The 25,244-nt window shown below is 41.3% G+C and overlaps 1 protein-coding gene across 1 annotated transcript in view; it reads right to left on the bottom strand.

Moving 5' to 3' along the window:
- LOC134652747 (protein flightless-1) overlaps nt 1–25,244 on the bottom strand; it is a 48,194-nt gene that overhangs the window by 1,270 nt on the left and 21,680 nt on the right. Inside the window, exons 16-29 of the mRNA XM_063507908.1 lie at nt 19,618–19,739; nt 18,645–18,891; nt 16,832–16,912; nt 16,245–16,424; nt 16,101–16,214; nt 15,957–16,070; nt 15,813–15,926; nt 15,669–15,782; nt 15,381–15,638; nt 15,093–15,350; nt 14,949–15,062; nt 13,760–13,872; nt 12,966–13,116; nt 3,235–3,399 (exon numbers count right to left, since the gene is read on the bottom strand). Of these exons, the coding sequence (XP_063363978.1) occupies nt 3,235–3,399; nt 12,966–13,116; nt 13,760–13,872; nt 14,949–15,062; nt 15,093–15,350; nt 15,381–15,638; nt 15,669–15,782; nt 15,813–15,926; nt 15,957–16,070; nt 16,101–16,214; nt 16,245–16,424; nt 16,832–16,912; nt 18,645–18,891; nt 19,618–19,739 (2,145 nt within the window). The remainder of the gene's footprint in view (nt 1–3,234; nt 3,400–12,965; nt 13,117–13,759; nt 13,873–14,948; nt 15,063–15,092; nt 15,351–15,380; nt 15,639–15,668; nt 15,783–15,812; nt 15,927–15,956; nt 16,071–16,100; nt 16,215–16,244; nt 16,425–16,831; nt 16,913–18,644; nt 18,892–19,617; nt 19,740–25,244) is intronic.

The raw sequence follows: 25,244 nt of genomic DNA, 5'->3' as shown, positions 1-25,244 counted from the left end.
CCCAATTTTACACAAATAATCTTTCTTGAACACTGTATACATTTGTAAAATCTCATCTGGCAGAAGTCGGTGCACTTCTCGGACACGGTGAAGTATCCCTTCTCGTTGGAGCAGCCTCGTGTAGTTGAGGAAGTCCGCGTCGGTGTCGTACTCCTTGTTACCTCACCTGGCAGAAGTCGGTGCACTTCTCGGACACGGTGAAGTATCCCTTCTCGTTGGAGCAGCGGAACAGCCTCGTGTAGTTGAGCAAGTCCGCGTCGGTGTCGTACTCCTTGTTACCTCACCTGGCAGAAGTCGGTGCACTTCTCGGACACGGTGAAGTATCCCTTCTCGTTGGAGCAGCGGAACAGCCTGGTGTAGTTGAGCAAGTCCGCGTCGGTGTCGTACTCCTTGTTACCTCACCTGGCAGAAGTCGGTGCACTTCTCGGACACGGTGAAGTATCCCTTCTCGTTGGAGCAGCGGAACAGCCTCGTGTAGTTGAGCAAGTCCGCGTCGGTGTCGTACTCCTTGTTACCTCACCTGGCAGAAGTCGGTGCACTTCTCGGACACGGTGAAGTATCCCTTCTCGTTGGAGCAGCGGAACAGCCTCGTGTAGTTGAGCAAGTCCGCGTCGGTGTCGTACTCCTTGTTACCTCACCTGGCAGAAGTCGGTGCACTTCTCGGACACGGTGAAGTATCCCTTCTCGTTGGAGCAGCGGAACAGCCTCGTGTAGTTGAGCAAGTCCGCGTCGGTGTCGTACTCCTTGTTACCTCACCTGGCAGAAGTCGGTGCACTTCTCGGACACGGTGAAGTATCCCTTCTCGTTGGAGCAGCGGAACAGCCTCGTGTAGTTGAGCAAGTCCGCGTCGGTGTCGTACTCCTTGTTACCTCACCTGGCAGAAGTCGGTGCACTTCTCGGACACGGTGAAGTATCCCTTCTCGTTGGAGCAGCGGAACAGCCTCGTGTAGTTGAGCAAGTCCGCGTCGGTGTCGTACTCCTTGTTACCTCACCTGGCAGAAGTCGGTGCACTTCTCGGACACGGTGAAGTATCCCTTCTCGTTGGAGCAGCGGAACAGCCTCGTGTAGTTGAGCAAGTCCGCGTCGGTGTCGTACTCCTTGTTACCTCACCTGGCAGAAGTCGGTGCACTTCTCGAACACGGTGAAGTATCCCTTCTCGTTGGAGCAGCGGAACAGCCTCGTGTAGTTGAGGAAGTCCGCGTCGGTGTCGTACTCCTTGTTACCTCACCTGGCAGAAGTCGGTGCACTTCTCGGACACGGTGAAGTATCCCTTCTCGTTGGAGCAGCGGAACAGCCTCGTGTAGTTGAGGAAGTCCGCGTCGGTGTCGTACTCCTTGTTACCTCACCTGGCAGAAGTCGGTGCACTTCTCGGACACGGTGAAGTATCCCTTCTCGTTGGAGCAGCGGAACAGCCTCGTGTAGTTGAGGAAGTCCGCGTCGGTGTCGTACTCCTTGTTACCTCACCTGGCAGAAGTCGGTGCACTTCTCGGACACGGTGAAGTATCCCTTCTCGTTGGAGCAGCGGAACAGCCTCGTGTAGTTGAGCAAGTCCGCGTCGGTGTCGTACTCCTTGTTACCTCACCTGGCAGAAGTCGGTGCACTTCTCGAACACGGTGAAGTATCCCTTCTCGTTGGAGCAGCGGAACAGCCTCGTGTAGTTGAGGAAGTCCGCGTCGGTGTCGTACTCCTTGTTACCTCACCTGGCAGAAGTCGGTGCACTTCTCGGACACGGTGAAGTATCCCTTCTCGTTGGAGCAGCGGAACAGCCTCGTGTAGTTGAGCAAGTCCGCGTCGGTGTCGTACTCCTTGTTACCTCACCTGGCAGAAGTCGGTGCACTTCTCGAACACGGTGAAGTATCCCTTCTCGTTGGAGCAGCGGAACAGCCTCGTGTAGTTGAGGAAGTCCGCGTCGGTGTCGTACTCCTTGTTACCTCACCTGGCAGAAGTCGGTGCACTTCTCGGACACGGTGAAGTATCCCTTCTCGTTGGAGCAGCGGAACAGCCTCGTGTAGTTGAGCAAGTCCGCGTCGGTGTCGTACTCCTTGTTACCTCACCTGGCAGAAGTCGGTGCACTTCTCGAACACGGTGAAGTATCCCTTCTCGTTGGAGCAGCGGAACAGCCTCGTGTAGTTGAGGAAGTCCGCGTCGGTGTCGTACTCCTTGTTACCTCACCTGGCAGAAGTCGGTGCACTTCTCGGACACGGTGAAGTATCCCTTCTCGTTGGAGCAGCGGAACAGCCTCGTGTAGTTGAGCAAGTCCGCGTCGGTGTCGTACTCCTTGTTACCTCACCTGGCAGAAGTCGGTGCACTTCTCGGACACGGTGAAGTATCCCTTCTCGTTGGAGCAGCGGAACAGCCTCGTGTAGTTGAGCAAGTCCGCGTCGGTGTCGTACTCCTTGTTACCTCACCTGGCAGAAGTCGGTGCACTTCTCGGACACGGTGAAGTATCCCTTCTCGTTGGAGCAGCGGAACAGCCTGGTGTAGTTGAGGAAGTCCGCGTCGGTGTCGTACTCCTTGTTACCTCACCTGGCAGAAGTCGGTGCACTTCTCGGACACGGTGAAGTATCCCTTCTCGTTGGAGCAGCGGAACAGCCTGGTGTAGTTGAGCAAGTCCGCGTCGGTGTCGTACTCCTTGTTACCTCACCTGGCAGAAGTCGGTGCACTTCTCGGACACGGTGAAGTATCCCTTCTCGTTGGAGCAGCGGAACAGCCTGGTGTAGTTGAGGAAGTCCGCGTCGGTGTCGTACTCCTTGTTACCTCACCTGGCAGAAGTCGGTGCACTTCTCGGACACGGTGAAGTATCCCTTCTCGTTGGAGCAGCGGAACAGCCTGGTGTAGTTGAGCAAGTCCGCGTCGGTGTCGTACTCCTTGTTACCTCACCTGGCAGAAGTCGGTGCACTTCTCGGACACGGTGAAGTATCCCTTCTCGTTGGAGCAGCGGAACAGCCTGGTGTAGTTGAGCAAGTCCGCGTCGGTGTCGTACTCCTTGTTACCTCACCTGGCAGAAGTCGGTGCACTTCTCGGACACGGTGAAGTATCCCTTCTCGTTGGAGCAGCGGAACAGCCTGGTGTAGTTGAGCAAGTCCGCGTCGGTGTCGTACTCCTTGTTACCTCACCTGGCAGAAGTCGGTGCACTTCTCGGACACGGTGAAGTATCCCTTCTCGTTGGAGCAGCGGAACAGCCTGGTGTAGTTGAGCAAGTCCGCGTCGGTGTCGTACTCCTTGTTACCTCACCTGGCAGAAGTCGGTGCACTTCTCGGACACGGTGAAGTATCCCTTCTCGTTGGAGCAGCGGAACAGCCTCGTGTAGTTGAGGAAGTCCGCGTCGGTGTCGTACTCCTTGCGGCCGCCCAGCGCCACCCAGAAGAAGTTGTCCGGCTCGCTTCCCTCGGCCAACACCTTCCAAACAACAACCAGTTAAATAACATATGTATGTATAAACTAAACGCTCTGAGAATTAGCATACCCTCCTAAGGCCCAACCATACTAACTCGGAGTAATAATCCAATATGGAGTGGTGACACGCACTAATTTCTATGTGAAAAATTCTGCCGTTTTCGGCGCGGGGGGCGAGGAACGCACACAAATAATGTAAACACTAATGCATTTTTTGCATGCGTCGCTACACACGCACACGACAAAATTTTCAAACACTAGCATAAACTATATTCACACAAATACAAGAACAAACACAGACAACCCTGTCCGTGAACGAGATGATGTCAGTTCTATGTAAACGTAGAAGTGCGAGGGACTTGTCGATAATATCGTCGATATTTTATTGACTGAATTTTAACTGTCTGCTTTAGTCAACTATAACCATCAAAAACATTACATGTAAAAAGGTGCAAGTCTCGCAACGCTTCTACTACAAAAAAGTTTTGAGATGTAATGCTAATGTGAAACCAAGTCGGTTATTTTAGTCGGTGCCAGGGGGTGTTACATAATGACATAAGGATCATCGTCACCTATTAAAAATAATTCTAATTGAACATAACACTAGTATAGCGCTAATTGCAGTTTGAGCATTACACATATTTACGAGTACGGTACGAGTTTGATACGGTTTTAACACCCCCTGGCACTGATTAAAATAACCGATTTGGTTTCACATTAGCATTACATCTCAAAACTTTTTTTAGTAGAAGCGTTGCGAGACTTGCACCTTTTTACATGTAATGTTTTGATGGGATCTCATCTCTTTTTGTAGACAGTCCTTCTGTTCGGGTACTCATACCCATACTATGTATACACATATCATAACTAAACACATCTTTATTCATACTCACATCGTACATACATCGTAGTGTACCTTTACTTTACCTACTATTTGTAGGAAATGCAACAGTAACTTTGTAATAGCATATATTTATATGGAATTACAAACTTACTTATGCAGTTCTTAGATCTTTAAACCATGACTGATATTGCTATATTTTTAGGTTTTCTATGGCTTGATAAGCTGAAAACTACTTATTTTTAAAATTTATTGCATCTTTTGGAAATCTAAAAAAATAAATCAAAATAACAATATATTTATAATGTTCATATAGATTTTATCGATATTGGTTTTTATGGTGTCCCATCACTTACTATGGTAGAGTGATACCAGAGTAATAAATTAAAAGTGGCTATTTATGGAAAATGACGGCAGTAAATACCTTAAAATAAATAAAATACAATACAAATATTGGACATGTCAAATAAAAAATATACGATAGAAACTAAGAGAAAAATTAATTTTCAAACAGTAGTAGGGTAGGTGCGTTAGTTTTCGTCCAGCTCTAGTTTTTGTCCACTTGACGAAATTGAATATAAATCTACATTGCTGCACAAATTTGGACTTAATGCAATCCTTAATGTCGAGACAAATCTATCTACATAAAAAATGTATTTGGCAAGTAGCAAATTAAATGTCAAATATGTTATTTGCTAATCTGTGATGTGGATGAAAACTAGAGCATGGACGGAAACTAGCACAATGACCCTATATCGGTAATATCACGTTATTTATGATTTATACTATTTATTTGATTGAATGGATTATGTTGATATAAAAATAAGGTGTTATAGAAAAATAATGTGTTAAGTATATAAATTATATAATAATAAGCAACGCAAATTAGTTAGAAGTAAGGTATACCTAATGAATATTTAGAAAGTCTTCTTTAAATATTACCCTAAATTAGATCTAGTACCATGAAGTGGTATCACTTTGAGATTGACAATGTTTTTTAGTTTTTTGCTAAATTAGTGCACTATTTGATAATATTTACATGTAATAGTACTTACATATGAAAAGAAACGTGTTCTTTAAGTACGCTAGATGTTTCCGATCGGTATTTACAGGAGAAAACGCTACAATTCGGCATTTTCTGCTCCTAACATTCCGCTTAGGCTGACGTTTGCTGAATGGCGTATGACGTATGGCAACTAGTTTTATATAACCTCCTTGACCGGCGGCCGCCGACTTTTGGCAGAGGGGAACGCCTGTTAATGGCGGCTCCTATTGGTTTATTATTCCGAGCATACAAACGAAACATCCAAAATTTGCCACTAAAATTTGAACCGAAAGTGTAGGAAATAGAGTTGATTTTGCGTTGTTTGAAAATTGAACGAAACAAAGCAAAAGCGACTTTGTTCCAATTGAACATGGTTTAAATTACATCGAACTGAATAGGTACTATAGGTAGGACCTTGGGCCTTAGAAGGATATCTCGGAGTTTTGGGTGCGGGTGCGATAATGTTTAACATTAGCCTAAGTTCATTTGTTTGTAGCGAGATTATTTGGTAAGTATTTTACAGTATTTTTTACTGTTTACTGAGTAAACAAGGATATAAATCCACGATTCCCACACTTTAAACCCCCGTATGATCATCATTATGTAATTTTATTATCTTGGGAAAATGTGGACTTTGAAATTACCAAATTATTAGTAGTGGAGTCAATATAAAGTTAAAGTTACATTAATTGCACAGTCAAATGTTTCTACACGGGTGAATTATATATCATATTGACTACCCGGCTGCGAATTAACAACTTGATATCTGTTCCCGTTTTTGAGAAATAAAATTTTTTTTATTTTATATTTTATACTACCTAAACAGTAATTTCACACTAGAGATTTTTTGAAGAATGGGCTATGAAGCTTACACGACTACACGGTCAGAATTTCTCCCGACAATAATATTAATTATAGATTTAATGAAAAAAACAATAACTTTGTAAGTTTTTCATGACCGAGAATATCCCACACTGAGAGAAAAGTTTACTATTGTGGTTAATAGTATTTGTTTCGATCATGTTTAATTTATCTGCCTGAGGAACTGCTATATTCGCAGAATAGCAGCATGATATTGGAAACAAACAGCAAATAATGTTCTACACAATTAATGGACACTTCTAGTTTTTTGACAGTAAGTGTACAAGTTATTGAAGAATAACATACTTATTTTTCTCGCAATTATTAAATCAATTTCCAGCATAAAAAGTCAATGAAGTATGCTGTATTTCCAGGCTTCCACAGAGGCCAAGTCAAACTTTGTTTAAGATGTCAAAAAGATATCATTTTGTTATCATTCGCCCAACCGTCTCGCTCGCACCAATACATATTTCATCTAGTACGAGTGAAATGCACGCGCGAATGATATAAAATGACATCTTTTATAACAAAGTTCGAATTAGCATCAAGGTATATTAGGAAAATATACCTTATGACTTATGGCATTGCGTTAAGGTTTAATAATTCAATGCATAAAGTGTCTGTGTTTATGTGAAAAATGATAGGTGTCAATTTTTATATCTATTCACAAAACGTTTAGAATACAGGATGCACAGTCAGATATAAATAGACCCTTGAAGTCTTACAACTATCTATGATACTGGATCTCAAGCTTATTTGGTTAGTAAGTACCGTCCACCAAGTTATACTTCGAATAGCCACCCGGACAAATTCCAAAGCTAATTTCGAATTTTAAAATTTGACAATTCACGAGAAGAGTAACGTAACGTCAAAGGATATGTTTGTCCCTTTTCAACGATCCTGTCATCCGATGCTTGAGTAGAGTGAAACTAAAAGAAGCAAATGTCAGCAATTCGTAACGCTTAGTTTTTGTTAGCGTTAGCGCATCGCGACATGAGAACTAGTATGAGCCTGGCCCTCGATTACGTATAATTGCAAGGAAACTTGGGATCAAGTTATCTTAGTCAATTTAGAGCAGTTGGAATTCAACTCATTGTGAAATTTTTGAACGTTTTCAAATAATTTGTTGGATTAAGTAGTAAAAGTGTTACAGTGTGTTATATATTTGTGATCTACTTACAAGGCCCTTTCATTTGGTACCCCACATGGTATGTTTAAAAGAAAAATGGTAAAAACTTTGCGTCATAGCAACTACCCTCACCACTTTCGCGCTTGTCATCTCATATATTTGTGTTCAGGATATTATACTGAATGCACTGATACCAAATATACTCATATCCGAGACGACATGAGCGTAAATTTTTCTAGAAGACTTTTCGAGAAAAGGCCAGGCTACAATATCTTTACAGGTTGATTGATACTGAGTGTATTAACACCATGTTCACCCATATCCAAGACGATATGAACGAAAAGTAACCTAAAGCCACCCTACCAACATTTTCGTAACAATGAGAGATTATTTCTTGGAAATAATGTTGTAATATAAACTCCTTGTAGAGCACCTACCTGCGAAGAGATCGTGCTGTCAAAGTTGTTAATGATTTAATATAATATTGTTAATTAACTAAAGTTTTATTAATGCATCATTTCATTTTATACACCGCGGGATTTAATAACCCGAAAGATTTAAATCACGTATTTTTGACGACAGTACGAGTAAATAATGTTATATCAACATGGGTCCAATTATATATTTTAATTAAACTACTATTTCAGTACAAATTAAATCATATTAATTTACCGCTTCTTTGTGAACAAACCTTTATTCAGAGAGTGAGCGAGTTTAATTAATCTCAAGTAGAGAAACAGAGAGCGAGCATGACATTTCATGAATCACTCCGATATCATACGATGCACGGCGAATGCAGTGACATGTGTTCCATGACAAGAAGTGTCAAGTTATGTCTAGGATCATGTTTACGTTGAAATTATTTCAATTGATTGGCACCTCAAAATACCACAAATTGTATCAAAACTTTATTAATTACTACAACAGTAGGTATAGTGCAGTTATTATTGTTGAAACTTTGCGATAAAATCTTTTCCTTTGAGTGAGGTAACCAAAGCCATTAACCATGATTATATCCGAAAGAAATCATGCCTCTTATTGTTTTAACTCATACTACAGCTGGAAAGGGATGATTACTTGAATGACCTTTTGTTAAAATATCGATCATGCTTATCAGTACGTATTTTAAATTCTCGATGTGTTGATTTATACTGAGTAAAGTAAAATAAATAACTATGTTAAACAATTACGCTTTTTTATTAATTTAATGAATTAGGTTTTCGAAGTGTGTACCACCGTTTTCAGCACAAAGATTTAATTTTAAACGGATTTCATTATTTAGGTTTACAAAAGTGTTCTTTATTTCTTCGGAAGCCGTTCGAATTTTTATTAATAATTCTTCTCCAGAGTTCACTGGTGTTGAGTATTCCTTCCTTATCTTTCAGAGTTCCCCATAGAAAAAACCAATGGCGTTAAGTCGGGTGACCGGGCGGGCCAGGTTAGGACGTTGCTTCCACGGCCAATCCACCCCTCAGGGTATTGTTCGTCTAGCCAATTTACGAACTTCTAGGCTGAAGTGGGTCCGTCGTGCCGGAAGCACATAGTTCTTCGGGTTTCCAAATCCGTACACAAAGTGAATATCCGCTAAATGAATTTTATTTATTACAGTCAATCAAATTTAAAGATGTTATCTTGCGCATATCTTGTGTGACATATGAAATATGTCATTTTATTGACATCAATTTCGTCATTTTCGTCAAACTATCAGCCAGTTATCGTAAAGGTAAATAGTTTGTACTCTCGTGATTGAGAACAGAACAAAATTTCGGTAGTGAAACCTTTTTGTAGGATATCAAACTTAATTAAGTGAAACTGGCTAATAACCATGTAGTTAGTGCGTCTGCGTGTAAAATTAGTTGGTGGCTACGTCACGCATAAGGGTGTGTTAGAATTGAGATTTTTTACTTGTGATTTGTTTTAAATAATTAATATCTCTTAAATTAAGGGTTTTTGGACTATGTGTTATATAACTTTATATACTCTAATTAGGCTCTAAAATCGTTGGTTTAAATCTTTCGGGTTATTAAATCCCGCGGTGTATATAACCCTATTACCCTTTGAATGACCTTTTTCACGTTTTCTACAGCAATGTAGTCGACTGCAGCAATTTTGAAGCGCGACATTGCTACCGACTGCATTACTGTGGTAAATGTCAAAATCGAAGTTCCTGTCTGGATTTTGGCGTCCATTAAAAATAAATAATCAAAGGAGGTCATCGATCAAATGGGCCGGAGGACAAGCCATCGTTAACTGGTAGAGAATGCCTTATGGCATTAAGTCCGCCTCTTGTACTATAAGGTTTTTCTTTTGTGCAATAAAGATTAACCACTTTATTCATAAACTTTACGGGCCTGATTTAGTTCAATTATGTTTATCCCTTACTTACAAATACATAAGTTAAAGTGACAGATAAGGACAAACGATTATTACTATTATTAGCTAATTGAGGTTAGTAGCGCGTTTATGAATAACGGGGGTTAAAGAAATAAAATAAATACAGATGATGACAGTAATTATATACGCATTTTATTACGGAAAAAGATTTAATATTGGGTGTAAATGAAACGGGAATTGGAAATATAAAATAAAATGATATTATATTATTCATTTCCGTAAGTCAAACCATCATCTTTATTAGCATTGACATAACGCTCAACTTCGCACAAACCGTATGGTTTTTCACTAAGGAGTGATATATTCTCTTTACGCTAAACTTTATGGTGGGTAGACAAGTCTGTATACTTCTTTGGAACTAACTGCCACAGTCTGTCATAGCCATGTCATAGCCTCATAGCTGACATATGTGACTTATAGGAGATACCGCAATGCATGCATGCATTGCGCGTTTTATAGGAGCTTGGCCTGAGGTGTGTTAAGTAAGCGCGCAACGCATACCGATGAAACTGGGTAAGATAGTCATGGGAGAATTAACAGTCGACCGGATCGCGAATTCTCGGCTGTTGAAGCGGAACAATCGTCTGCCGCGAACATTGAAGTGAGACGGAGATATGGAAGTCGATAAAACGTTCTCTACAGTGAATCAGTACCCGCCATTTAGGGTAATTTAAATAGCTTGGATGATTTAATTATGGTTTTATTCCATACAATATTACATATACGTGGGAGATTTTTTGTTGTTACACTAAAATGAGAAAGAGATTTGAGAAAGTGAAAAACAAACCCACTGTCCATTTTCTCGAAGCAACGAAAACATTTTCAAAACAAAAATGGTTAATAGTAATTAAATGGATTAATTTACGTGAGAGATTTTTTTGTAGGATATAGTAAATATACAGAGCTTAATTAACATGTAATTGTTATGTACACATAGTTGTTATTTTTATATAAAAAAATATTTTTAATAAAGAAAATTATTGGGAGCTGGTTTTGGTGTCAAGCTGGGAGAAAATATAAATACATAATGAGTATATGTTTGAGAACTGCATATTAAAAAATCTCGAGTGTCGGATTCATGTTTTGATATATTTTTTCTATTTTAATAATAGTTTGGATTTATTAAAACCATGTGACATATTTTGTGGAGATTTTTTTTTAAATATAGTATTTGCAACATAGGTTATCACATCTCAAAAAATCTCTATTGTGAGAATTCATGTAGAGCTCTCATACATTATGAACTGTGCTGACCCGCCTATAGTAGAAAAGTCGCTGTCTGCATCCTGAATCGCGCTATAGACTTGTTATCTCAAACTGTATATAAAATTTGAGTTAGTATCAATAGTAAGAAAGACTGAATGAACTACTAACATTGATATAGTATAAAGAACTGGATACCCAATCAGTCGCCAAAAATGGCCCCACAAAAGTAATGTCAAAACAGATCATGCATTACTTTTTCGTTTAGTCTTGTTTGAAACGCTCAAATGTGAAGTTGTCAACAATTACGAAATGTGTCGTTAAAATATGTAAAAATAACAATGATAAAACAAGGAAAAAGGATGGAATGTATTTCTTTCGGTTAGTTCTTTGGATAGCATTACATCATTTATGTAATCTGGTGGTAATTTTATGGTTTTGAATAAATTAATTTGTTAGTACCAAAGAAGGGATGTCAAGGAACAAAAATCTAATGAGTCGATGTGAGGTCAATATTTTTTTATATTTTTATATGAAATTCATAAGGAATAATATTATGTTTAAATTCAAGATTTCCAAGAAAACCTATGCGACGTGCAAAGTGGACTGCTATTTAATTATAGCAAGAGATAGGGGTGATGCAGTTTTAAACAAGGCAAAACGGCACTTGTGTGTTCGGCCCATTTCCCTGTTTCCGACATATACACCACCAATAAGGGCTTATATCGACTAACTGTAAATGCTAAACCTGTCTGAACACAGTGGCAACCACAGGATTTTTTTTATAAAGTATAGGTAGACTTTATAAAAAAAATCCAATCAGTACACCCGTGCACCCGTGCTATGAGTAAATGTAGATCTTAAATACACAGTTATTTAATAAGTAGAATTTATTTCAAGGAAATTAGTATTTAAAGACGTATACTTACGAATTAAAAATTTAATTTGTTTGAATTTGAACCACGAATTAATTTTATTCGAGCTCCCGATTAAATTAAATTTGTTTTATTAATTACTTCAATTGGTTTTCCTGTACAGTAATACATATTAAAGTGTACCAAAGTGACTCCATTCGTTCATTATTCTCGTTTGACGGTGTTTGACGTAAATACGTTACGTTTAGTGCCATCGGACTAAATTTTTTAACAGTGTTGGTACTTATGTTTGCAAATTTGACACTTAATGCTTACGACATTAAGCTCTTTTCTGTACGAAACATTTATCTTGACTCAAAATTTACGTAAGCGTTTTTATCATCAATGCAAATGGTGCGAAACGTCATTGGGATCCACATTTCTTGACGTTTTTGTTCTGCTTTGTGTGTCTATTTCTTTTATATTAAGTCAGTGACTACTAATAATATTTTTGATACGCAATCTCGCAAATACCAGCGAGATGTATACGTCATGTTAAGTAATTTTAACTACGGAGTGGTCGTTGTAAATGGTTGTGAAGATTGAAAGCCTGTAGTTGAATTGTATATGAATCTACAGTTGACGTCAACAATGTGTTTTCGCCTTATTATGAAGGAGTAAAGTAACTGTGCATAACCAAACTTTATAAACATGTGATCTGTGAATGTGTGATTAAGCTTTGGATTCCTCCGAAAGCGGTGCCGTCATATAGCGGCCGTCATATAGCGGCAGCAAAAGACGGCCGTCTTTACGGTGGCGACATGTGGAAAGTACCACGGCGTCATAACACACTGTCAGCCACCAAGGTCAAAGCGGCAAATTTGAAAAATGTAGGCGCGAATATCGCACCTTTTTCTACTGACAAGATTTGCTTGATCATCTATAATTTACTTGGAGGATGAAATATCATCAGAAGAGGAAAATAATCGTAGTACGGAATCATTTATTCAAATCTCGTGTCATTTATTCAAAATGGCGTCACCGCTATCTAATAAAACGTTCACGAAACTATCGACACCGTCATGATGGCCGTCTTTTACGTTACGTTGACAATCAACGCCGTCTAGGAAACCGCGCCATCTTGTTTACATAGACAACGGTCTAGTGACGTCATTCAACGCTATATAGCGGCCGTAATATGACGGCACCGTTTTCGGAGGAATCCAAAGCTTTAGTGATTACCTGCAGGCTGACCCAGGGACTGTTGAACTTGTGTTCGGCGATGTGTTCTATGAGACGGGCGGAGTCCGCGTCGGCTTTGCTGCCGATCCACGCGTACACTATGGCCGATGAAGTGTCGTTGGCGCCCTCTAGTGGCACGTTTAAGATGTAACTGTCAAAGAAAGTGTTCGCAGTTTAAAAAATAAATTCCAAGGCTGAAAGTTGTTAGGGTTGTAAAAAAGAGGAAAATGTGACCAAATAACGGACGGAGGTAACAGACGTCGACGAGAAGTGAAAGAAGACATACTAAACCAATCATCTTAAAGTTCACACTATAAATGAGTATCCCAATAAGGCCTAATTTACCCTCTGAGTTGAAAGGTCAGATGGCAGGCGCTTTCGTAAAAACTAGTGTCTTGCCAACCGGACAGACCAGCTATCATGGTCGCATTTTTGTCACCTGTCATGCCATGCGTCACTTTCGCACTTGCATATTTGTTAGAACGTGACAGCCATGGTGACAAATGATAAACAGCCGGCCATCTTAGCCCCACAGGCTCCCATGAGTCATGGCAAAATGCCGGGACAACGCGAGAAAGATGATGACTATAAACGAGTAATCACTACATAGTATAAAACAAAGTCGCTTTCTGTTGTCTGTGTGTCTGTATGCTTAGACCTTTAAAACAACGCAACGGATTTTGATGCGGTTTTTTTTAAATAGAAAGAGCGATTCAAGAGGAAGGTTTATGTATAATTTGTTAACCCGTGCGAAGCCGGGGCGGGTCGCTAGTGGAAGATAAAATGCAAGTTACCAGAAAGCGCTGTTGAGCTGCGCCGCATCGGCCTTCACTTGGACGAGGCGCGTGCACAGCGCAGACCCGTTACTGCGCAGCTCGAACAGTTCCACGGGCTGCTTGCCGCCCTCCTGCAACAAAGGATAAATAAGATAAGATAATAGGACAATACGTAAAGATAGGATAGGAGGAACTACGACCCTTACCCGTAATAGGATAGGAGGGATTATAAGATAAGGGTAATTAATCCGTCGCTTTACACTTTCGCAATATTGGGTCAGCAAAGATAACCAAATTTCAGTTACCGCGATAGTTACTCATGAAATAAAACTTGTGGGAATGCAGTGCCCGACTATAGTCTTCTTAGGCCCACTTGCACCATTCCACTAACCCGGGGTTATACAGTTAAACCGTTAACCCAGTGTCAAATTGTACTGGTAACCATAATAACTCCATGTTTAACCGATTAACCCCGAGTTAGTAGAGTGGTGCAAGTGGGCCTTAACAGATGAAATGAAAGTCTTGATGTGAACACCAAATGGTATAATTCGGAACACAACAAATATTAAATTCAACGGCTACAAAATAAATCGACATGTTTTTCGTTGATGTGCCGAGAAGATGACATAGAGCATCGTGCAGGCGAGCGCGAGTGCGCGCGCATCCGTACCCGCCACAAACTATTACAAATTTCAGTTCTTCTGTATTTAATAATTCAAGACCGTTTATGGCTAGAAAATGTTGACCCCTGAAAATTGAGATATTATCTTTCGTCGTTAATGGGTACAAATTGTAAAGAGTGTAACAATGTATGTTTTTCCTTTTGTATTTTTGGCAAAAGATCAGGGTTTAAACGTAGTCTTTTCTCTCATTTCACATGGAATTATAGCTAATAGTCTGGCAAACCAATTTCGCCAGTAACAAAAACATTAAATTTGAAAAATCCAGCTGCTAAGGTTCGATCTCATACATAATCTGAATTTCGTGCCCTTTTTCTATTGACTTAGGCCCTCTTGCACCATTCCACTGACCCGGAGTTAACCAGTCAAACCTCGAGTTACTATGATTACCAGTGCAATTTGACACTAGGTTAATGGTTTAACCGTTTAACCCCGGGTTAGTGGTTTTTTTTTTTTTTTTTTTTGATAAGGCCCACTTGCACCTTGCACATGGTTTGTCATGCATATAAATAAGGTTGTGAACTGACCGGCGGCTGGTTCCTCTTGCCGTCCCTGATCACGAACCGGCGGTGGAAGTGCGACATGAACTTGAGGCTCTCCTGCTGCTGGTGCGTGCGCACGACCTCGAGCCGCTTGCAGAGCTGCTTGTATATATAAGGTTGTCAACTGACCGGCGGCTGGTTCCTCTTGCCGTCCCTGATCACGAACCGACGGTGGAAGTGCGACATGAACTTGAGGCTCTCCTGCTGCTGGTGCGTGCGCACGACCTCGAGCCGCTTGCAGAGCTGCTTGTATATATAAGGTTGTGAACTGACCGGCGGCTGGTTCCTCTTGCCGTCCCTGATCACGAACCGGCGGTGGAAGTGCGACATGAACTTGAGGCTCTCCTGCTGCTGGTGCGTGCGCACGACCTCGAGCCGCTTGCAGAGCTGCTTGTATATATAAGGTTGTCAACTGACCGGCGGCTGGTTCCTCTTGCCGTCCCTGATCACGAACCGACGGTGGAAGTGCGACATGAACTTGAGGCTCTCCTGCTGCTGGTGCGTGCGCACGACCTCGAGCCGCTTGCAGAGCTGCTTGTATATATAAGGTTGTGAACTGACCGGCGGCTGGTTCCTCTTGCCGTCCCTGATCACGAACCGGCGGTGGAAGTGCGACATGAACTTGAGGCTCTCCTGCTGCTGGTGCGTGCGCACGACCTCGAGCCGCTTGCAGAGCTGCTTGTATATATAAGGTTGTCAACTGACCGGCGGCTGGTTCCTCTTGCCGTCCCTGATCACGAACCGACGGTGGAAGTGCGACATGAACTTGAGGCTCTCCTGCTGCTGGTGCGTGCGCACGACCTCGAGCCGCTTGCAGAGCTGCTTGTATATATAAGGTTGTCAACTGACCGGCGGCTGGTTCCTCTTGCCGTCCCTGATCACGAACCGACGGTGGAAGTGCGACATGAACTTGAGGCTCTCCTGCTGCTGGTGCGTGCGCACGACCTCGAGCCGCTTGCAGAGCTGCTTGTATATATAAGGTTGTCAACTGACCGGCGGCTGGTTCCTCTTGCCGTCCCTGATGACGAACCGACGGTGGAAGTACGACATGAACTTGAGGCTCTCCTGCTGCTGGTGCGTGCGCACGACCTCGAGCCGCTTGCAGAGCTGCTTGTATATATAAGGTTGTCAACTGACCGGCGGCTGGTTCCTCTTGCCGTCCCTGATCACGAACCGGCGGTGGAAGTGCGACATGAACTTGAGGCTCTCCTGCTGCTGGTGCGTGCGCACGACCTCGAGCCGCTTGCAGAGCTGCTTGTATATATAAGGTTGTCAACTGACCGGCGGCTGGTTCCTCTTGCCGTCCCTGATGACGAACCGACGGTGGAAGTGCGACATGAACTTGAGGCTCTCCTGCTGCTGGTGCGTGCGCACGACCTCGAGCCGCTTGCAGAGCTGCTTGAACTTGCGCTCCAGCCCGAACGTGAACGTCAGCCACCCCATGTTGGGCGCGCGACGACCCTGAAGTAAAAACAAATTTAAAAGTTGCGTCGTACGGCCAGATGGCGAAAAAAAATTAGATTCTTCCCTAGCAGTGAGATATTCTTTCAAGTTATTAAAAATAAAGTAATTTAATAAAGTTATACAGCTAAAAGGAAAAATGACGGCCTGCCCAAGATATCTATAAATTCAAACATAACACCCCCATTTTGTTGGATAATTTGACGAAAACTTAGATTGGCCTTAGATTGTACACATCCGTCATTATTTTTCAGACATTCGATGCTACTTCTAGTATATCAATCCAAATAGAAATTTAGGCGATATTTTAGCTTCTGCCAAATTATCGATTACTTTGCCTTGGAATAAAAGATCAATGATATTTAAAGCCATGCAGTCCATCGATGGACAGTGACAGTGGCACCTACCTGCCAAAAGTACACGACCCACGTGACCGCGTCCGCGTCTCCTTCTTCGTCACAGTTGGAGCTCTCGCTTTCGTCTTCCGGCTGTGAAACAGAAATATAGTTGGTCAAACCAATTTGTCAGTAAATAGGAACAAAAAAAACTACGCTCATCCTTTCTTTTGGGTGCTAGTACTAGTGTAAGACAAAGATAGTATGATTCTCTCCGTCTATGTTTGAAATGAGACAGTCCTTTGACACACTATAGGTATAAAACGCCCTTTTCTATTACCATGTAATAAAACCGAATTGTAATTAACACGTATGTATACACCCTCAAGCATCTGACAATAAAGTTCAATCATTATTGTCTCTTTGTCTGAATCGATGTTGCCCCCTCACCCTCAAAACCACTCATTGAAAGTAAGTCTATGCTACGCCACAATTAAGCCCTTTATAATGCATAATAAGGCTATGCAAAATTGAACCCTATCACTGCGTAACAAAGTTCAAAATCATGTGGGGCTTAATCTGCCCTGCTTATCGCAAACGCAGTACTTGCATGAGAAAAATCATTTAAATAAAGACCTTATTGAAAGAGAACAAGATAAACAATTGCATGAGGTTTTTCATGCGAGTACTGTACCCGGTTTTATTTTATACTAACCGCGGGCAGGATGTACCGGCACAGGAAGACATAGCAGTCCTGCGAGTAGAACACGCCTAGCTCGGTGTCGGGCAGCCGTACGAAGTGCCGTCCCTCTAGTACGAACGCCTCCATGGCCTCCAAGTCCTCGTTCCATTCACCTACGGCTAATTAACTCCTTGCTACGACTCTGTTGATATTATTAGATATATTAATACTAACCGCGGGCAGGATGTACCGGCACAGGAATACGTAGCAGTCCTGCGAGTAGAACACGCCTAGCTCGGTGTCGGGCAGCCGTACGAAGTGCCGCCCCTCTAGTACGATCGCCTCCATTGCCTCCAAGTCCTCGTTCCATTCACCTACGGCTAATTAACTCCTTGCTACGACTCTGTTGATATTATTAGATATATTTATACTAACCGCGGGCAGGATGTACCGGCACAGGAATACGTAGCAGTCCTGCGAGTAGAACACGCCTAGCTCGGTATCGGGCAGCCGTATGAAGTGGCGCCCCTCTAGTACGAACGCCTCCATGGCCTCCAAGTCCTCGTTCCATTCACCTACGGCTAAATAACTCCTTGCTACGGCACTGTTGATATTATTCGATATATTTAAACTAACCGCGGGCAGGATGTACCGGCACAGGAAGACATAGCAGTCCTGCGAGTAGAACACGCCTAGCTCGGTGTCGGGCAGCCGTACGAAGTGCCGCCCCTCTAGTACGAACGCCTCCATGGCCTTTAAGACCTCGTTCCATGCGCCCACGGCTAGATAAGTCCTTGCTACGACTCTGTTGATATTATTAGATATATTTATACTAACCGCGGGCAGGATGTACCGGCACAGGAAGACATAGCAGTCCTGCGAGTAGAACACGCCTAGCTCGGTGTCGGGCAGCCGTACGAAGTGCCGCCCCTCTAGTACGAACGCCTCCATGGCCTTTAAGACCTCGTTCCATGCGCCCACGGCTAGATAAGTCCTTGCTACGACTCTGTTGATATTATTAGATATATTTATACTAACCGCGGGCAGGATGTACCGGCACAGGAACACGTAGCAGTCCTGCGAGTAGAACACGCCTAGCTCGGTGTCGGGCAGCCGTACGAAGTGCCGTCCCTCTAGTACGAACGCCTCCATGGCCTCCAAGTCCTCGTTCCATTCACCCACGGCTAGATAAGTCCTTGCTACGGCACTGTTGATATTATTAGATATATTAATACTAACCGCGGGCAGGATGTACCGGCACAGGAAGACATAGCAGTCCTGCGAGTAGAACACGCCTAGCTCGGTGTCGGGCAGCCGTACGAAGTGCCGTCCCTCTAGTACGAACGCCTCCATGGCCTCTAAGTCTTCGTTCCATTCGTCGGCGAGCGTCTTGGCTTCGGTCGCCGGCATTGATGGCTGGCGCGGTGTGAACAGTGCTGATAGGTCCGCTCTGGTGGTATTAAAATTAAATTAAGTGGAGGGAATAAATTACAAATACTGGACTCAAGATGCAAACTAAGTATGCCAATAACTATTTCAATTGCCAACTACCTGTAGTGTTCTAGGATATTAGCAGGAATATACATAAAGATGGACAGCATTCAGGACAATATCTATTTATTGATTGACAACATTGACCTATATTCAAATTAATTGACATAAGGCCTTATGGCTTTCCAAATAGTTATGCGGCTGGAGGTCGAACTACCTATGAACGAAGTTATAGTTAATAGTTTGAAACTAAGACTGGAGTCATAATTTGCTACGTAAAACTTTGAAATCATCTATCTATAACATATAGCACAGGATGCATCTATGTATGTTGTATAGCTGTCCAAACTTTTTTTCCCGAGGGCCACGGCTAGGTTTCGGGTTTTTCCGCTTCCTTTTCGCGAGCAGGGTTGTACGGCATTTAGCTTTTCCGCCAACCAAAATAAAGGCAGCCCGGATCCGGATACGGCCGCAATATGTTAACTAGCGCCCCGCCCCGGCTTCGTACGGGTTAATTATACACAAACCTTCCTCAAGCATCACTCTATCGATAGGTGAAAACCGCATGGAAATCCGTTCAGTTTTTGAGTTTATCGCGAACACACAGACAGACGCGGCGGGGGACTTAGTTTTATAAGGTGTAGTGATGTAGGTATATTTACTGGGAATAAGTAGGTATACTAACTTGGTTTCTTGCCGCTTGGCCCAGCTGGCGAGGTCGGCGCCAGTGCGGGCCACCGACTCGGCCGTGCGCGTGAAGTCTACGGCGATCACCTCCTCCCAACCCAAGAAATATGTCTTGAATATCTGCACATATATACGAACATTAATAAAATAATAGAAAATAATTAAAAAACAATTATTGCCAAAAAAAAAACTTAATGTTACAGTATAAGTACATTACAAACGTACATACATCCATACATTCATTTAACTATTCTGCTTTCTTGAAAAGAAGGCTAGGCTACATCACTTAAGGGGACGGTATATGACGTTTTCGATTTAGACCTCACTTTGTGCAATCAATTTGTTCAATGAATGATTAATAACTGCATTAAATTATACGCAAATCTGTTCACGAAGAAGCCGTGTACCGGCTCTTCACGCCATATTTTTTTTTATTTCCTGTAATTCTCTACAAATCGACACTAAAAGTGTCCAAAAATCAAAATATGGAGTTCCGTTTGAGCAAGACGCATTACAGTTTTGTCTTTGACAGTAATTGAGTTGTTGTGGGATTTTGAAGGCTAGATAACTAAACTACCAGATTATTATCTACTTATATTTTTACTCACAAATACAACACAGAAATTCAATCCCAAATGTAAACTTTCGTATAATTTCCATACATTGACGACATCACTCAAAACTCTTCTTCGAGTCAGATGGCCGTTGGCCTTGCATCGAAGCAGACGTGTACATCGTCATAGCTCGTTTTTGACATTAATAAAGACATTTCATCATATACGCATACGAAAATGTATACCAGTAGATAAATTGTATTTCATAAAATAGGGTAAATAAATATAATCACGTCGAGCTCCAGTCAAATTTTAAATGTGAGTTGTTGTTATTTACGGGTCGTAACGGTCGAAAACAGCAGTAAATTATCCTAAAACAATACGATTACAATCGAATTTAAGTAACTTGTTCCTTCAAAACCCGCTTAAAATGAAAAAAGTTTAAAAACTCGTTTTACTGATTGGGATTGATTTTCATTATGCTGGTATCAATTTTGCGTCATTATAAAAATGTATATGACTTCTGTACGTCAATGACTTTTGATGTCAATTAATTGTAATCTTGTATTTATGTTAGAGAATATTATATGTTCATTTAAATATTACTCATCTATTAATACGAAGCGTAATTCGTTTAATACCTAAAGACTTGCAGTGTCTACACCTACGTTCGTTCCGTCTATGTATGCGATTACGTAACGTGCTGTTCTGATAATCTTCAAGAATCAAGATAATTAATAACGGCAAGACCAGCATTTAGTACCAGCGAGTTTTGCGGATTTGGAGACCGAGATGAAGCTTACAGGCCAATATCGCTGCGGCCTGGCCTGCTTATTGTTATGTGTATAAATCGAATGTTATATTAATTTACTATAAAAAACAATGTTTTATTTCAATGACATTCTGTGCGTAGAGGTATGTATGTTTCGGTGATTATAAGAATTATGTCCACACAATAATCGTGCAAAGCAGAGACTGCATTATTTCTTTACGGTATAAGCGGTAAGGAAAAACTCATTGGTATCCTGGCTCGTACCAATGAGTTTTTCGGAACTTATGTACGAAATATCATTTGATATTTACCACTAGCTTTTCGGTGAAGGAGGAAACATCGTGAGGAAACCTGCATACTCGTAGTGCATACATTTGCGAAGAAATTCAAAGCTGTGTGTGAAGTCCCCAATCCGCATTGGGCTAGCGTTGAGATTATTGTCTATACAGGGTGGTCCAAACCGTGACGTCCAAAAATCGTGGGCTATCATAATGTACCCCATATGTATGTTAGCCGATTTTTCGTAGTTTTCAAGTTATGATTTTTTAAGCTTTTAACTTTTCCTATGTAGGTAATATTCTCCGACCGTCCATAGTCTGGGACCGGTCTGAAAACCAGCGCCGGGCACCTAGGCCCGGCACACGCTGAGACTGGAACCCTGTGCCTAATACAAAGATCTTCTCACTTTTGTTTTGTATATGATAACAACTGTTTTATTTTATTATGTAAGTAATTCTAACTCTATTTTATGTTCATGTATGTGGCAATAAACAATTCTTATTCTTATTCTTATTCCTATGAAATTCCGGGGTTCCCATACAGAGTGGCTGAAAAATAACTGCATTCCGTTGCCAGGGAGGTGTTGGGATTATACTGAGCAACTTTTACAACCTCCCTGGCAACGGAAATGCAGTTATTTTTTAGCCACTCTGTATGGGAACCCCGGAATTTCATATGAAAAGTTAAAAGTAAAAAAAAATCATAACTCGATAACTACGAAAAATCGGCTAACATACATGGGGTATATTCTGATAGCCCACGACGTGAGGAATCTAAAAAAAAATTTTTGGACGTCAAGGTTTGGACCACCCTGTATATAGGCTGAATTATTATTATTATTTATAGGCGGTACGGTACCGTTATTATTTATCAATACCGCTTCGTTTTGAAGGTACTATACCTGTTGAAATATAAAGTACGGTACCGGTATAAAATTGCAGCAGGTACAACAATTTTTTATAGGTGTACAGTCAGCTGCAGAGAAAAGGTACCACCCCTGCATACAATCTTCTATGCAGGGGTGACCTGCAGCTGACTGTACCTAAACCATCACTGACCGAGCGTAGGCGAAGGTCTCCGTTTCAGCTTGGGCAAAAATACTTTCGTTTGTTCGAATGTTCTCCTTTGCATATCACATTTCTCAAATATCTCGAGAAAATTTGTAAGCAGGTTCGGTAGTTGGATATAATTACTCGGTTTCTTTTTTTTTTATAAGTTCTAATAGGCAGAGATTGGCATAAAGGACTTAAGCGACAGTAGGGTCTGTGGTACTTAGACCATTGTGATTATTCGTAGTGTCCGACCGAAGATTCGGTTTCGGTTTCGGTTTCGGCCATAAAATCATGTTTCGGCCGTAGTTTCGGTTTCGGCCAAAAAACGGCCGAATCTTTCGGCCTGGCCGAAACATACGAAATAGTACTTCGTATTATGAAACTAAACTATGTGACAAAGACCAAAAGTTGGCGAGCAAGTAGGACAACAATATTTATATATACAGAAATTTGTGTTTCGGTCGGACACTAATTATTAGGTACTTACTGATTACGCTGCGCCGCGTGGAACGTGAGGTGCGTTGGGGTAAGTACATACAAATCATTCAAGAAAAAAATCCCTTTTAAGATCACTCGTGTGTCTGCCCCTAATAGACTAATTCAATTGAAATTTGGTACACATTTTTCACATATGACAAAGAGTCGGTGATCCAAAGATGGACTAGTAACGTAAATAAATAAACTTTTAACTTTGCGGCCATTTTTTTGTATCGTGTGATATATCAGATATTAAATTGTAAGATATTTACTAATAATAAGCATTGGTCACGTAAATTATTTTTAGTCTTTTTTTGCAAGTATGAATGATATAGAACATTATTTCAATTATTTTTAAAATTAAGCCTATCCAAAGGCGACTTGGAAGATGTGTCATGGGGATCTATATTCGTTGGGTGAAAAACAAGTTTTTTTGTCTAATTATCGTTTAAAACACAATCGATCGGCAATAACGCGGGCACATAAAACAAAAAACTTCTTTTTTCACTCATAAAACTCCTTAAACCTAATAAGAGCTAAACAAAAACAAGTGCGAGTCGGACTCGCATTCTAAGGGTTCCGTATATTAAGTCCGTCTCACGCTTGACTGCACATTTCTTATAGATTTTCCTGACATATATAGGTAAAGAACTACTTTGTGTATTTTTTTCAAAATTTTAGATCCAGTTGTTTCGGAGAAAGTGGGCGGAGAATGATCATTTTTTGCCTATTTTCATGAATAACTGCTGAACTATTAATCCTAAAATTATAAAAAAAGTTATGTTTGAGATTCTTACAATGAGCTCTTTTATTTGATATGTAACACTATATAGTTTAAAAAACATTTTTTAATTTTTTCATTTCCCCCCCCCCCCCCCCCCCCAAAAATGGCTACCGTATTTCAAATTCTCTAAAATACATTTTATTTACGTTACACGTCCATCTTTGGGTCACAAATTTACATTTGTGTGCCAAATTTACATATGTGTGCCAAATTTCAACTGAATTGGTCCAGTAGTTTCGGAGAAAATAGACTGTGACAGACGGACGGACAGACAGACAGACGCACGAAGAATTATATGTATATGCACTTATCCCAACGCACCTCTCGTTCTACGCTGCGCGGGGTTCATTGCCGCTCCTACCGCCGTAAGTGTAAGTACAACTACATCATCAAGGCTACGATCGAAGATAATCAGTTCAGCACTGAAATAATAGCGGTGGAATGCCAGTATAATATTTAATTATTTATTTTAATTTTATAAATTTAATAGCAAAATAAATAGCGAATATAGGATACTCGTACAAGTAAATCTGTAAAGATCTTAGGGGTACATCAGCCGACATATATTATTAAATTTTATTTTGTCGGCCTTAATTAAATTTCCACCCTGCCGAAACTTTATTTATTTAAATTTTTAATTGAATTGATTTTTCGCCTTATGAATAACCGTATAGAGTAGTAAATAACATTTTACATCTGACTTAATGACATCTGGGTTTATTCGGTTTAACTTTACAAAACGCGTATCTCGACAAAGCCATAATATGCAGAAAATAGTTAACAATCAAATGAATTAAATTAGAATTTAAATACGTCACGTGTGACATGAACAGACAAGGAGAGCAAGATTTAATGTATTGTTTCTCTTTCTTCTTTCAATGGAACGTTTTTACAGTTTCTGTTCCTCAAAAGAGGTCAGTGGTTAACACTAAACTCAAAACGCAATCTTAAAAAAACTTGATGGGTCAATGACCTGTCCCAGTAAAGTGAGGTAGTGTGCGTGAAGTGCGCTTGTGTGTGAAATGGGGTAAATTGACAGAATCTGAAAATTTACCCACCTCTACCGTCACCTTAAGTATACTATGCAGGATGGTTCGGGGTAGGCACACTCGTATAGTCACCAATGGGGTTCCCAGTTGGGGTTGGGGTTGGGGTGCTATGATGGCACCATCTATGACAGTTGTCATAGATGGTGCCATCATAGCTTATGAGATTTGGCTTGAAGGGCTGGCATTCAGGGCATTAAAAAAAACAAAAATTTGACACAATTCTAGGGATTGACAGGACAAGCTATGATGGCGCCATCTGCTAAATATTTCGACCGGCCAACCCCATTGTAATGTACGGCATTATACCTATGTATGTCATAGAACGTTTGCGATGCGTGCCGCTTCGGGCATGGATAACGTGACTGGGCGAGCTGTCTTAACGTTTTACGGCCACGATGCTTTTATCGAGGAAAACACAAGTGCAAACTTGCCTGAAGCGCAGCACGGTCGAGCTTTTCACAACGACGTTTTTATTCCGTCCTCGAATGTGTTTTGGTCTATTTTATACGTTTACACAGCAACACTCCTAGCTGTATATCGGTGGACCTTATTACAAAAGACATAAGGTCCACCGATGTACAGTTAACAGTGTGGGCGATGGTACAGACAAGTATACACACTATTATCGTGGCAACTTCAGGTGTCTTTTTTGCAGTCC

This window comes from Cydia amplana, chromosome 12 (assembly GCF_948474715.1).
Source record: "Cydia amplana chromosome 12, ilCydAmpl1.1, whole genome shotgun sequence".
Classification (NCBI taxonomy): domain Eukaryota; kingdom Metazoa; phylum Arthropoda; class Insecta; order Lepidoptera; family Tortricidae; genus Cydia; species Cydia amplana.
Note: the sequence above shows the minus strand (reverse complement) of the source record. Positions and strands in the feature narration are given on the sequence as shown.